At 42.6% G+C, this 12,756-nt stretch overlaps 1 protein-coding gene across 1 annotated transcript; it reads left to right on the forward strand.

Moving 5' to 3' along the window:
* The first annotated feature begins 384 nt into the window (after nt 1-384).
* Nucleotides 385-3,576, forward strand: LOC118214364 (serine/threonine-protein kinase pim-1-like). The gene is made up of 7 exons (XM_035394272.1): nt 385-406; nt 643-732; nt 1,937-2,031; nt 2,230-2,277; nt 2,588-2,966; nt 3,204-3,380; nt 3,470-3,576. Exons 1-7 carry the CDS (start codon nt 385-387, stop codon nt 3,574-3,576), a joined length of 918 nt encoding a protein of 305 aa, XP_035250163.1.
* Nucleotides 3,577-12,756: the final 9,180 nt, after the last annotated feature.

The following is a 12,756-nucleotide window of genomic DNA, read 5'->3' on the forward strand; positions in this document are numbered from 1 at the left end:
CAACACCAACACCGCAAATATTGCTGTTGGCCGGGTCGCCATGCAGACGTTAATCATATTACACGGGCTCCAACTCCCTTTATCTTTTAATTGACAGATATAGCCTGATGAAAGACTCTAAATAGCTTTAAATATAAACTCAGAATGGAATTTTCCGTGCTTAAAAACTGAATACTCCGCTATCAGTTTTATCATTTCGAATATCACTGTGAATATAAAAGCGGCGCGTTGATGTTTTGTTTACGTCACAGAAGAAACATTCTAAGCTACAAGTATATATAAGAGGGAAAGAAACCATAATACTCCCGAAAACAGTGAAACATCATTCGTTTGATCTATTTGAGCATCAGTCATTTAATCTGTTGCTTATTGAAATATAAAAGGATGCCGAAGAGGAAGATATCATGTAAGACGGCTTCATTCGCAGTACTGAATTTAAGAATGCAAGATTGGCATACACTATAATTAACACTTTAAGCCCTATAAAATGTAAATTGCCAATTAGCACACGGGACTAGAGTTCTGATATAATGATGCTTATTTTGAAGAAAGTGAAAGTGGAATCAAAAGTATTGCCTGACAAAACTGACTTGAAAAACTGAATAAGATCATGACAGGCAGATTCTGTTGTATTCCATTCAGCATCGGACGACTGCCATCCAGAGCAGGAGAGCAGCCACACCTATGGCGATAACTTCAGCGCAGTCAATCGCGGTCCCTATCATCTTCGAGGTTAGCATGCCAGCAGAATGCGCTACCACACAGCCGTAGCATACAGTAGCTGCAAAACTCAAAAGTGTACATGGTGTGTAGCTAATCTCAGATCAGTGCGCTTTAAGCAATGTAGGATGCACCAGTGCTTTATGGCCTTGTCATTTGAGAAATTATATACAATATATTATTTGCAAATTTTTCTGATGCAATATATAGTACATACTATATCTGAATGTACTGATGTTATTATTATTACCCTTATAGATACTTAATGCAGCATTAAATTTGAAGCAGTTTGTAGTTAAATATTCCAGAAATCTGGTGACACTACTGATTAGTTCACAACTTTTTGTGGATTCATTTAATGTTGACCTGCTGTACCAAATACTATGTTGGTGAAAGCAGTTTCTTGAAAATAGGTACCTCCTACTGTTGTTAATTTCAGTGTTGTGTGCAGCACAATTAAACCTACAAATCATACAATGTTGTTAAAATGTATTGATGGAAATGACCAGATATTTCACTGGTCTGTAGGTAGTGTGGTCTTGTGTTGTTGCTAGCCTCCAATTTTGAAGTGATTGATTCAGACTGTAATGCACGTCCCTTTTAACCAGAGAGGAGAGTTCAGGAAAAAGTACCGGAGAAGGGGACAACTGTAGGGCAGAAGAGAGCACTGCCATCCTCTGTGGAGGAACCAGTTAGGAAGACAAAGCCAGAGAAAGAGAGCATCTGGGCCTATGGAGACAAATTCTCCAGCTCCAATGGCAAAATTAAGAGCACACGGAAAAGTTAGGACAATAGCTTTGAGCAATCATGCACTACTGCACAGCAACATTTCTTTTTCATGGGCAGTTAGGCAGATCCTTCATTGTTTTTCTAAAATTATTTAGCAAATAATGAAATGTAATATTGTTATCCATTAAAATTAAGAGGCCCATATTGACTGACATAGCTAGGCATCACCATTGTCTTAGGATGCCTTGCGGTTGACTTTAAGTGGTCTATTTTATTATCAAGACATTAATATATGTAAATGCCTTGAGATGTCTTTAAAGTTAAATATCATGTCTTGAAGACAGTTGAAATTGAACGCACTTCCATTTTTACTGAAACTTATTTATTATTATCTGTAACTATTTGGGACATTCTGAAGGATCCTGTCTGGAATGTGCAAATGCTGTTGTTTCATTGGGAAACAACTGTTGTCTACTTGCTTTTTCAGCACGCGTCAACAAGTTCTATAAAAAAGGAAAATTACTCGGCCAAGGAGGATACGGCTCCGTGTACGCAGGGGTCCGCATATCTGATGGACTGCCGGTAAGAATTCACCTTCTCTATGCTCTGTACCCACTAACAAGCCATTGAAACGTCCTCATCTACACCCGAATGTTTACTTTACATCACATGACAAACCAGTTTTTACAGCACATTCACAAGTCATTCACAAGTTTTTTCTATGTTACAAAGTACCGTCTTTGGAATATCAATTGTATCTCTCAAATGTATTTTTCTCAGGTGGCCCTCAAATATGTTAGAAAAGATGACGATGAAGAACTGCAGCTGGTAAGTACTGTTTCCATAATTTATGGAGTCCCACAAGAATATTGTATTTTGTGGAGCAGAACCTCAGGCAGGGAGAAATAAAACCACAAACTACAAACACCTGGCAGGTTCCGGTTTAAGTGTTAATATAAGCTTAATCACTCGTTTGTGGAGTTAACACTAATGGTAATAGTGTATAATAAGAATGGTAAACACAGAAGGTATGGGATTTATGGAAAATAAAATTTTTAGCTAGCAGTTTGCTCACCTACCCCATGTTCTGTGCTAATTTGGCCAGTTCTCACCAAAACTGCCTGATTTCTCTCCGCAGCCTGGAATGGAAATGCCAATGCCCAAGGAAGTCGGGCTGTTTCAGATGGTTAACACCCCATCGAGTCATCCCAATGTCCTGAAACTCTTCGACTGGTTCGACAGACCTGCTTCATATGTAATGGCAATGGAGCGTCCAGACCCCTGCAAGGACCTGTTCACGTACTGCCAAGAACAGGGGGGTGTGCTGGATGAGGACCAGGCGCGAAGTGTGACCGGGCAGCTACTGGGGGCGCTACAGCACTGCCACAGTCATGGAGTGGTTCACCGCGATGTAAAACCAGAGAACATCCTGATCCAGACAGACACAAAGGAGATCAAACTGATCGACTTTGGGTGTGGGGACCCACTGAAGGACACCGCGTACACCGAATTCTCTGGTCAGTGAGAGGGGGCAGTTCATGCATCTTAGCGGGCGTTTGGAAGGTGTCTGGAGTAACCCTGTGATGCATACGGAAATATAACATGTAGCATAATCATGAAACAATTCTCTTGGACTTTTGTGTTGCTGTTTTTCTCAGTGTACGAATGTGAACTCTTTTTATATCCTGACAAAGACTAATTTTTTAACCGCTAAAAGGTATGGCATCCTGATTTTTCTTGTGTCTGTTGATCAGGGACCCCCGAATTCTTGCCAGTCGAATGGTTTGAAAAAGAACAGTTTCTGGCGGGCCCTGGGACGGTGTGGTCAGTGGGTGTGACCCTGTACAACATCGTCTGCGGTAACGATCCCTTCACTACGTACACCGGCAGGGAAATGCGGCACGTGGAGTTCTGTGCGGGGCTGTCATCAGGTGAGGAGCCAGCAGGAGAGGGCTGAGCGGCATTTGGGCGCACCCTCTGTGTTCCCTGTCCATTCATGCCTTTTCTGTTTCCCTAACAGGGATCAAGGACTTCATCCTGTGCTGTTTGAGGCCCCGGGCAAACGACCGGCCCACCCTGGAGCAGCTACAGCTCCACCCCTGGCTCCAGCAGTCCAGCCGAGTATAGCGTGTGGATGCACCCCCACAGTCAGGTATTTAATTCTCACAAGATGGGATACGTGTATAAATCACATCACAAAATGTCTCTGCAGGTATACTTGCGTCTGAGCACTCCTCACACTGAGTGAATTTCATTTATGAAAATCAGAAAAGGCAAGGATGCCTGTTGCACTGGAGGTGCATTGCATTGCATTAATTTGGGAGATGTGTCACAAAGGAAATTACTTTACTAGCTGGATAGCTATCTTGGCAAAGGTATTATGGTAACTATAATTTTAATTATCAATTATCAGTCAAGTAATAACTTGAGATTCTTTGTGTTACATGTTAGTTTCACTGCTCCCTTTTATCCCAGACAGAATACTCACTCACCTATCTTCTGTTTCTTCCCTCCTTTTGACAGCTGGGGCGTGGCAGTGAGGCAAAGACAAGTGTTATTTATTTTTTCCCATTGGAGATATATTTTAATCCCCATCAACATGTCCCATCGTTGCAATGTCCTCCCGTCAGTTCTGGAGGGTTTTGCAAGTGCAGGAAAATCTCGTATGAGGAACTCGTATGATATTCTGATTTTCACTCAGTGTGATATGTCTGTGACTGATGTGGTCTTATACAAGCAGAAACAAGGGTTTATGGCTGCATTAGGGTCTGACATGGTGATTGGCTGGCAGCGTAGCTATTCAGAGGATGTCATTTGGTTTCCAGCATGGTGATTGGCTTGCAGTGTAACAATTTGTGGGATGCCATTTGTCGTCCAATGTGATTAGCTGACAGTTTGAATGATGCCCAGTGTCCAGCATGGTGATTGGCTGACAGTGTAGCCATTTTTAGGATGTCATTTGAGGTCAGATATGGTGAGTAGCTGGCAGGATATCCATTTTGAGGTTGCCAATTGATGTCTGACATGGTGATTGGCTGGCAGGATAACCATTTTTAGAATGTCATTTGATGTTCGGCATGGTGAATAGCTGGCAGCGTAGCCATTTGGAGGATGTCATTTGGTGTCTTGACTTGTGATAGGCTGACAGTTTAGCCATTTGTAGGAAGTCATTTGATGTCCGACATGGTGATTAGCTGGAAGGATAACCATTTGGAGGCTTTGTGATTTGCTGGCAGTGTTGCTATTTGGAGGATGCTATTTGGGGGTAAGGCTGGCACCATATGTTTTTGGAGAATGCCATTTGGAGTGCAGCATTGTGTCTTCCTGAAAGCCACTGGGAGGAAAGAAGACTGGATCAAGAAATAGGCAGCTGGACAGAAAACATGGCTACTTGCAACAAGGACCAACAAGAGTGCTACAGTTTACAGTATGAAACAATATCACCATGTACCCCTGGAGAAATCCTGACCATGTTACAGGGATAGTCTCAACTTTTTTGGAAATTAGCTTTTTGGCTAACTTACATAGTTTGTTGATACGATCTACCAATTTCATCCCTATGGGTCCAGTATAAAAATATTAGACTATATATCTAGGGATGCACGGCAACTTGTCCTACCTCTATTAATGGCTGCAGATGGAAGCAAAGTTAGCTCTGCTAAGTGAAATGATACAAGCCTGAGTTGGGGTTGCCAGGTATGTGTGCCTTGACTCTGTGACCTTTTGCTGCCACTGCCGCCAATAGTATTCCATACCTGGCAACCCACACTTCCAAGTTGCGCTGCACAGCTACTAATCACTGCACCCAGTGGATGGATGCATGATTAGTTGTCATAGTTCTGATTTTAGCTGCCTCTAAAATACTGAGATCTCTGTTTTTATTTTTAGTCGTTATAAACTCGCAAGATGCAAGAGTAATTAACTCAGCTTTCGGTGATGCTGGAAAGTGTATTTCCATCATTAATTAGCAAAGCTAACGTTGCTTCTGCCTGCAGTCATTCGTAGGGGCAGCACATTTATAGTATGCAGCTTGTAGATATTGTCTAATATTTTTGTACTGGACAAACAGGGATTAAATTAGTACCGATCTTATCATCTAACCGGCAAAATTGGCCGATATTCAAATTTACCAAAAAGTTGGGACTATTCCTTTAATGCCAACTGATCGGAGACGGGCATTGACCCACAATTGGCCGTAGCATCACCCAGGGAAGGACCATCCTATGACCGCCCTATTGAGTCTGCCTGTAGCTGGTTGCAGACATTCTGGAGGACACATCTGTCTAGTGCATACCCTCTAGTTGGACATTGCAGCGATGGGATAGGCTTAAAATCATGATGGGGATTTTTTTTTCAATCAATCAATCAATAAATTTGAATGATGTAAACATTGACTGACCATGTTGGTCACCAATCTACACCCTGAGCCGACCAGAGAAGGATGGGTTTCCCCCCTGAGCCTGGTTCCTTCCAAGGTTTCTTCCCATTTGCCACAGGGAGTTTTTCCTTGCCACTGTAGCTTTAGGCTTGCTCCTATGGGGGTTTAGGCCAGGGTTGTCTGTAAAGCGTATTGTGACAATTGCTGTGAAATACGCTATTGTCAAGTAACGGGGGGGTTAGGACCCAAACACAAGAGTGAAGGGAAAAAACTCAAAACTCCAAACGGTAAATAGTAACGAAGACTTTACTTGGGAACCGTGGCAAGGCATCCCAGGACTACTCACAAAAAACAAAAAGTTCTTCAAACGCAAAAACAAAGAAAATCCAAAAATCACATAGAAAACAGAACATGGACAGAAACACACAGGGAGCTCTCTCAGGCGGAAACACAGGGCAGAAAACACAAGCAGAAACACAAGGATCCAGCACCCGAGTCAGGGAAGAAAAGAACTTAAATAGACAAGACACTAAGGAGACACAGGAGGGCACAATGCACAATCAGACCACAGAGAGGGAAGGGAAAATAAGACATAACCAAAAAACAATAATTGAATAATTGAAAACAATAATACAATTAAACAGGGAAAAGGAACAGAACTACAAACTGAAGTAAACCCAAAAAAGGAAACGCAGACAAACACAGAACCGTTTCAGTACCCCTGACTGGACTGGACTAACGCTACACTAGACTGGACTAACACACAGACACGGAGCTCAAGACAGTATGGGGAACGGGACTCGGACAGGGAACAGACCGGGAGACCTAACAAAAGGGCAGACAGAGAGACAAGCACACGGGGAGACACGCGGCAAGACTGACAGACACACTAAGGGACAGACAAACAGGGAAGGAGAGGGGTGAGTTCAAAGACTGACATAACAACTGACAGGCGTGCAGACAGGATAAAAAACAAGCAGACTGACACGCAGACAGACAGGCAGACAGGCGGTTGTACAAACTGGCCGACTGGCCGGCGACCTGGGGGGCAGATAAACAGGCTAACAAACTGGCTGACAGACACGCGGGCAGACAGACAGACAAGCAGGCAGGCAGGCAAACAAACAGACAAGGGAGCAGATGTACAGACAGATGCACGGTTGGGATTATGGACTGGGTGAGGTCTCTGGGCACTGGGCAGGTGCAGCGACGGCTCGGAAACACTAGGGGACATGGGAACGCGCGGGGGCCCGGGAACACTGGAGGACTCGGGAACACTGGGCAGAGCAGGCGGCTTCTCCTGTGGGACAGCGGGCAGAGCAGGCCGCGGAGGTCCCTGCGGGAGACTGGGCAGAGCAGGCAGCCCCTGCGGGAGACTGGGCAGAGCAGGCAGCCCCTGTGGGAGACTGGGCAGAACAGGCAGCTCCTGCGGGAGACTGGGCAGAGCAGGCAGCTCCTGCGGGAGACTGGGCAGAGCAGGCGGCCCCTGCGGGAGACTGGGCAGAACAGGCAGCCCCTGTGGGACAACCGGCGGAACAGGGGGCCTCTCCGGGACAACAGGCGGAGCAGGGGGCTTCTCCGGGGCACTGGGCAGAGCAGGAGGCTGCTGCTGCATTCTGGGCTGGACAGGCAGCTCCTGCGGGACAGCGGGCTGTCTCGGCCCGAGGGGGAATATCCGCGGCCCCCCGGAGATACTCCTCCCAGTGGAACGCCGTAATTACAAGGGCTTTAAAGTCAGATGACTCTGCTAGCCCTGAATACATCAGCCCGCCATGGAGGGAATCCCTCATGCCGTCCCTAAACAGTTGGCACACGACGGCCTGGGGCAGGTCAGTTTGTGCGGCCACAGCACTAAACTCAGTCGCGTAATCTAACAATTTACGTGACCCCTGGCATATGTCCAATAGTTTGCCTGCCATAAGTCTGCTGGACAGGGAAGCCTGTCCGATGGCAGGACTCGACCAGGAAGCCCTCCCAGCGACCACCGGCTTGCGCCAGACCGGTGGCATGTCGACAAAAAACAAAAAAAACCTGGGGAACACGAAAAGGGGGGGGGGGGGGATTCTCTGCTGGGTCCAGTACTGGCTGGATCCTTCTGTCAGGTGCATCAATAAAGAGGACCAGTGGTCATAAATTCATTAACAGGGACAGATGGACAATTCACAGGATAGTTGCTAAATCCCCCAAAACTAAAGCTTCAAAAATGACCACAGAACACTCAGCTAAATCTGAGCATATGACCGTAATGACCTATAAATCAATTTATGAAATATCCATACACAAAAGTAATGTTTCTCAATCCTTCCTAAGCATAATCAGTTTATCAATTAGAAATCATCCTTACTTTCGTGCACATGAATTAGCTTACAATTCCACCCCATGAACTTGTTTTCTTGTTTTTTTGTTTACTGCTGTGTTAATGTTATATATTTCAGTATTGCATAGCATAAAATATTTGTTACTGTTGTTTTGATTAAATTTCTTTGGAATATTTTATAGCCCATGCCTTTTATACAAATGTTATTATCAAGCATTTGCACAATGTGTATTTGCTCATTTGACCAGCTAGGCTATCTTATTATTTAATGCCGTGTCCCTTTATTTCGTTTATATGCTTTGTCATTTGCACTTTCAGGTTTTAAAAAATAATGTGTTTATTTTCTCATTATCAATTGGCTATCATCATTGAATTTTATTCCAATCCTGTGCTCTGGGCTACTTCTGTTTTATTTTGTAATTTGTTATGCGTTCTTTCTATGTAACAAATTTCATCTTATTGGTGTCTTCTCAACATTAAATTCATAATAATGCTGCATTTCACTTATATAGCCTATAGCAAGTTTCAATAGCAGGATATATATAAATTACAGTTTTTCTCAAATGTTTACACACTAAAACTGGAACTATGCACACGATAGTGAAAACTTGAAGCTCGTGTGTCAACAGCAAAGACTATTTCTGAAAAACTCTAAGCACAAAATCCTTTGTTTTCACTCAAATAGCAATTCTAAATCACATTTTTGCACAACTCTGCACACAAAATCTCATCATTTAGCACACTTTTCATAATCAAGCCTTGTTTCTTCACATGGAAAACACTGCCCTTCAAATACCAAACTCTAAGTACCGATTGGTCACAGCAAAGGGGGTGAATAGTTATGTAAATCAGATATCAGTTTTTTATTTTCAATAAATTTCCAAAATTTTCTAAAACTGTGTTTTCGCTTTGTAACTATGGGGTATTGTGTAGATCAGTGGTTCTCAACTTTTTCCTGCTCGCTCGCTCGCGTCGCTGTATGTCAGGAACGGGTGTTATTCCGTTTGCTATGCGGCTTTGTGGGACGTGCTAATCGACCCCGTTTAGTGCTAATCGGCTACTCAGTGTCCCTGTTGAGGAAACGGAGTGCTGTTTCAGGTAACTGAGTGTGGTAATCTTCAGAACCGCCTGAGGGCGCTCTGTGATTGCTTTTGATTACGACCGATTGTTTGCACCTGATTGAGAGAGCTTATATACGCTCACGTGAGATCTGTTCTTCGCTTTAGTGTCTACTTACGTTACACGAAAGCCGGTAACAGCGAAAAGCTCTCTTAGAGAAAAGTGTGGTAAGGAAAAAGGTATAGGATTTTGAATCTAGCTTTTTGTTTTGACTAGTAGTAAGACTTCGGTCCTACTAGTCACTTGGCTTCATTCCTTATTTTCCTTAATACGTCTTTTTTGCCTTTCTCGTTACGAGGCACATTTTCTTTTGCTTTTCTCCAGACTGTACTGCAGTCTTTACTAAATTTCTATTCCTTCCTTACGTTTTAGTTTCGTTCGCCTGCTGAGACGTTTACTTCGTCTTGGGATATTCTTCCTTAGGAGTCGAGTCATTTCTTTTCGTTACTCCCGCCTTAAGTCTCTTATTGAGACCTAGTGGTTTCCACTTTGGTGGTTAATTTGAAGAAACACTCTTTTGAATTCACTCTAGTTGCGTGTGGTCGTTAACACTTCCCCACCCTCACAGATAGCCTACAGGGTAGATGTACGTTCAAATATTACAAATGGCAAAATGCGTGAAGTGTAGGCTATATTAGATTTACTGGGAGACCTAATAGTTCAGAAAAGAATTGATAAAAATGTCTTATTACAATGTAGACGTATAATTCAATTTTAATTTAACAAGCCTAATTTTTCCACTCCTTAGATACCACTTTATACTGTAGAGTTCGCTACTATTAAAGAGTCTCCGATACAGTTTACACGAATTGTGTATCTATTACGGCTGTCCTCGGCCACAACCACACCTTGCAAAACCAAAGCAACTTTCGTAAACTCGTCTTCTCTACGCCCCTAGACACTTTTCACTCCAGCTCCATTCACAGCTTTAAAAAAAAAAAAAAAAAAAAAGCACACAGTCGTCTTGTCCCTAAACTCCACCCACATTTCCCAGGTAGCAGTGCACCCTCAAAGCTGTATACCTCCCTAACTTTGTACACCCTTGACTTGAACACGCTACAATACGTTGGCTCCTGACACCAGTGAACAGAGGAGCAGTACAATGTTGTGCACAAAAACGAAAGTGTGATACGAAACCAAAACGGGGCAAGCGGATGAGCTGCTTAAACTCTGAATAACTCGCGAAGTCGGTGTTTGAGGTGCTTGGCTAAGTTAGCTAGCTAGATGCGTTTCCTCTTTCAGTTTAAAATGAGCAATGACAGTGTTTCCAAACGTGTTTTTGACAATGTTGTCTTGATTATATAACCAAGGGCAAAGTATTCATACACATGAATTATTATTTTTTTGTTTCTCAAAGAGTGGTAGGGCCTATGTTTGGTGGAACTGTCATGGCAGGCGCACTGCCGCTAGCCATCTTTACCTGTTATGAATTGTTTTCGTGTTTTTAGCCGTTCTCAAGCAGGCCAACTCAGACTAGAGTGCGGTACGAAAATGGAAAAAAACTAGAACTGTTACAATCACTAGGCCTGTTTGATTTTGATTTGACAGTGAATTATATATTTTTGTATATTTAATATTTTTATTATTTTATATCTTTAACAGTAGGCAATACAGCTAACTTAGCCAAGCACCTCAAACACCAACATCGCAAGTTATTCAAATAGTTTAAGCAGTTCACCTGTACTCTTTGCGCGGTTTGGAGAATTTCCTCAGGTTGTAAACAGGAGCAGGGAAACGTTCGCCTGGTTGAGAGCCTCGGCGAAATAGTGTGCAGACCTCTTCCTCCATAGTTTGGTGTGCGCTGGAGCTTGCCATTGAGCCATAACACGGTCTTCTGTCGCATGCTGCAGCAAGGGTTTCTATGAAACTCTCGCTGGTTAAGAGATTATTTTCTATTTCTCTAGCTCTTTGGGCCATTCCCTGTGAAATTTGGTGCCCCTACTTGAAAGGTCCTAATACCAAGAAAATAAGGACCCCTTAATGAAGTCCGAATTATTGCCTCATTCAAATTTTAATTATTTAACGTTTTTGTTTGCTTATCCTTGATTGTACTATCAAATTTTACTGATGCTAATGTTAAACTTGTTTTTCTCACTCGGTAGCCCATGAAGAAAAAAAAAGAAATTATTCAAAAAATAAAAACGGCTGTCTTGTGTTATGCCTGATTATAAACTGAGTTATTTATATATTCAGAAATTGTATTTATATATTCAGGAATTGTACTTATATATTCAGAATTGAATTTATATATTCGGGAAAGATGGCTAGCGGCAGTGTGCCTGCCATGACAGTTCCACCAAACATAGGCTCTACCACTCTTTGAGAAACAAAAAAGAATTCATGTGTGTGAATACTTTGCCCTTGGTTATATAATCAAGACAACATTGTCAAAAACACGTTTGGAAACACTGTCATTGCTCATTTTAAACTGAAAGGGGAAACGCATCTAGCTAGCTAACTTAGCCAAGCACCTCAAACACCGACATCGCGAGTTATTCAGAGTTTAAGCAGCTCATCTGTACTCTTTGCGCGTTTTGGAGAAGTGCCTCAGGTTGTAAACAGGAGCAGGGAAACGTTCGCTTGGTTGACAGCCTTGGCGAAATAGCGTGCAGACCTCTTCCTCTGTAGTTTGGTGTGTGCTGGAGCTTGCCATTGAGCCATAACACGGTCTTCTGTCGCATGCTGCAGCAAGGGTTTCTATGAAACTCTCGCTGGTTAAGAGATTATTTTCTATTTCTCTAGCTCTTTGGGCCATTCCCTGTGAAATTTGGTGCCCCTACTTGAAAGGTCCTAATACCAAGAAAATAAGGACCCCTTAATGAAGTCCGAATTATTGCCTCATTCAAATTTTAATTATTTAACGTTTTTGTTTGCTTATCCTTGATTGTACTATCAAATTTTACTGATGCTAATGTTAAACTTGTTTTTCTCACTCAGTAGCCCATGAAGAAAAAAAAAAGAAATTATTCAAAAAATAAAAACGGCTGTCTTGTGTTATGCCTGATTATAAACTGAGTTATTTATATATTCAGAATTGTAATTTATATATTCAGAATTGAATTTATATATATATATTCAGAAATTGTATTTATATATTCAGAATTGTACAGTGCGCCTGCCATGACAGTTCCACCAAACATAGGCTCTACCACTCTTTGAGAAACAAAAAATAATAATTCATGTGTGTGAATACTTTGCCCTTGGTTATATAATCAAGACAACATTGTCAAAAACACGTTTGGAAACACTCATTGCTCATTTTAAACTGAAAGAGGAAACGCATCTAGCTAGCTAACTTAGCCAAGCACCTCAAACACCGACATCGCGAGTTATTCAGAGTTTAAGCAGCTCATCTGTACTCTTTGCGCGCTTTGGAGAAGTGCCTCAGGTTGTAAACAGGAGCAGGGAAACGTTCGCCTGGTTGAGAGCCTTGGCGAAATAGCATGCAGACCTCTTCCTCCGTAGTTTGGTGTGCGCTGGAACTTGGAATGTC

The sequence above is a fragment of the Anguilla anguilla genome, chromosome 15 (genome assembly GCF_013347855.1).
Source record: "Anguilla anguilla isolate fAngAng1 chromosome 15, fAngAng1.pri, whole genome shotgun sequence".
NCBI classification, from domain to species: Eukaryota; Metazoa; Chordata; class Actinopteri; order Anguilliformes; family Anguillidae; genus Anguilla; species Anguilla anguilla.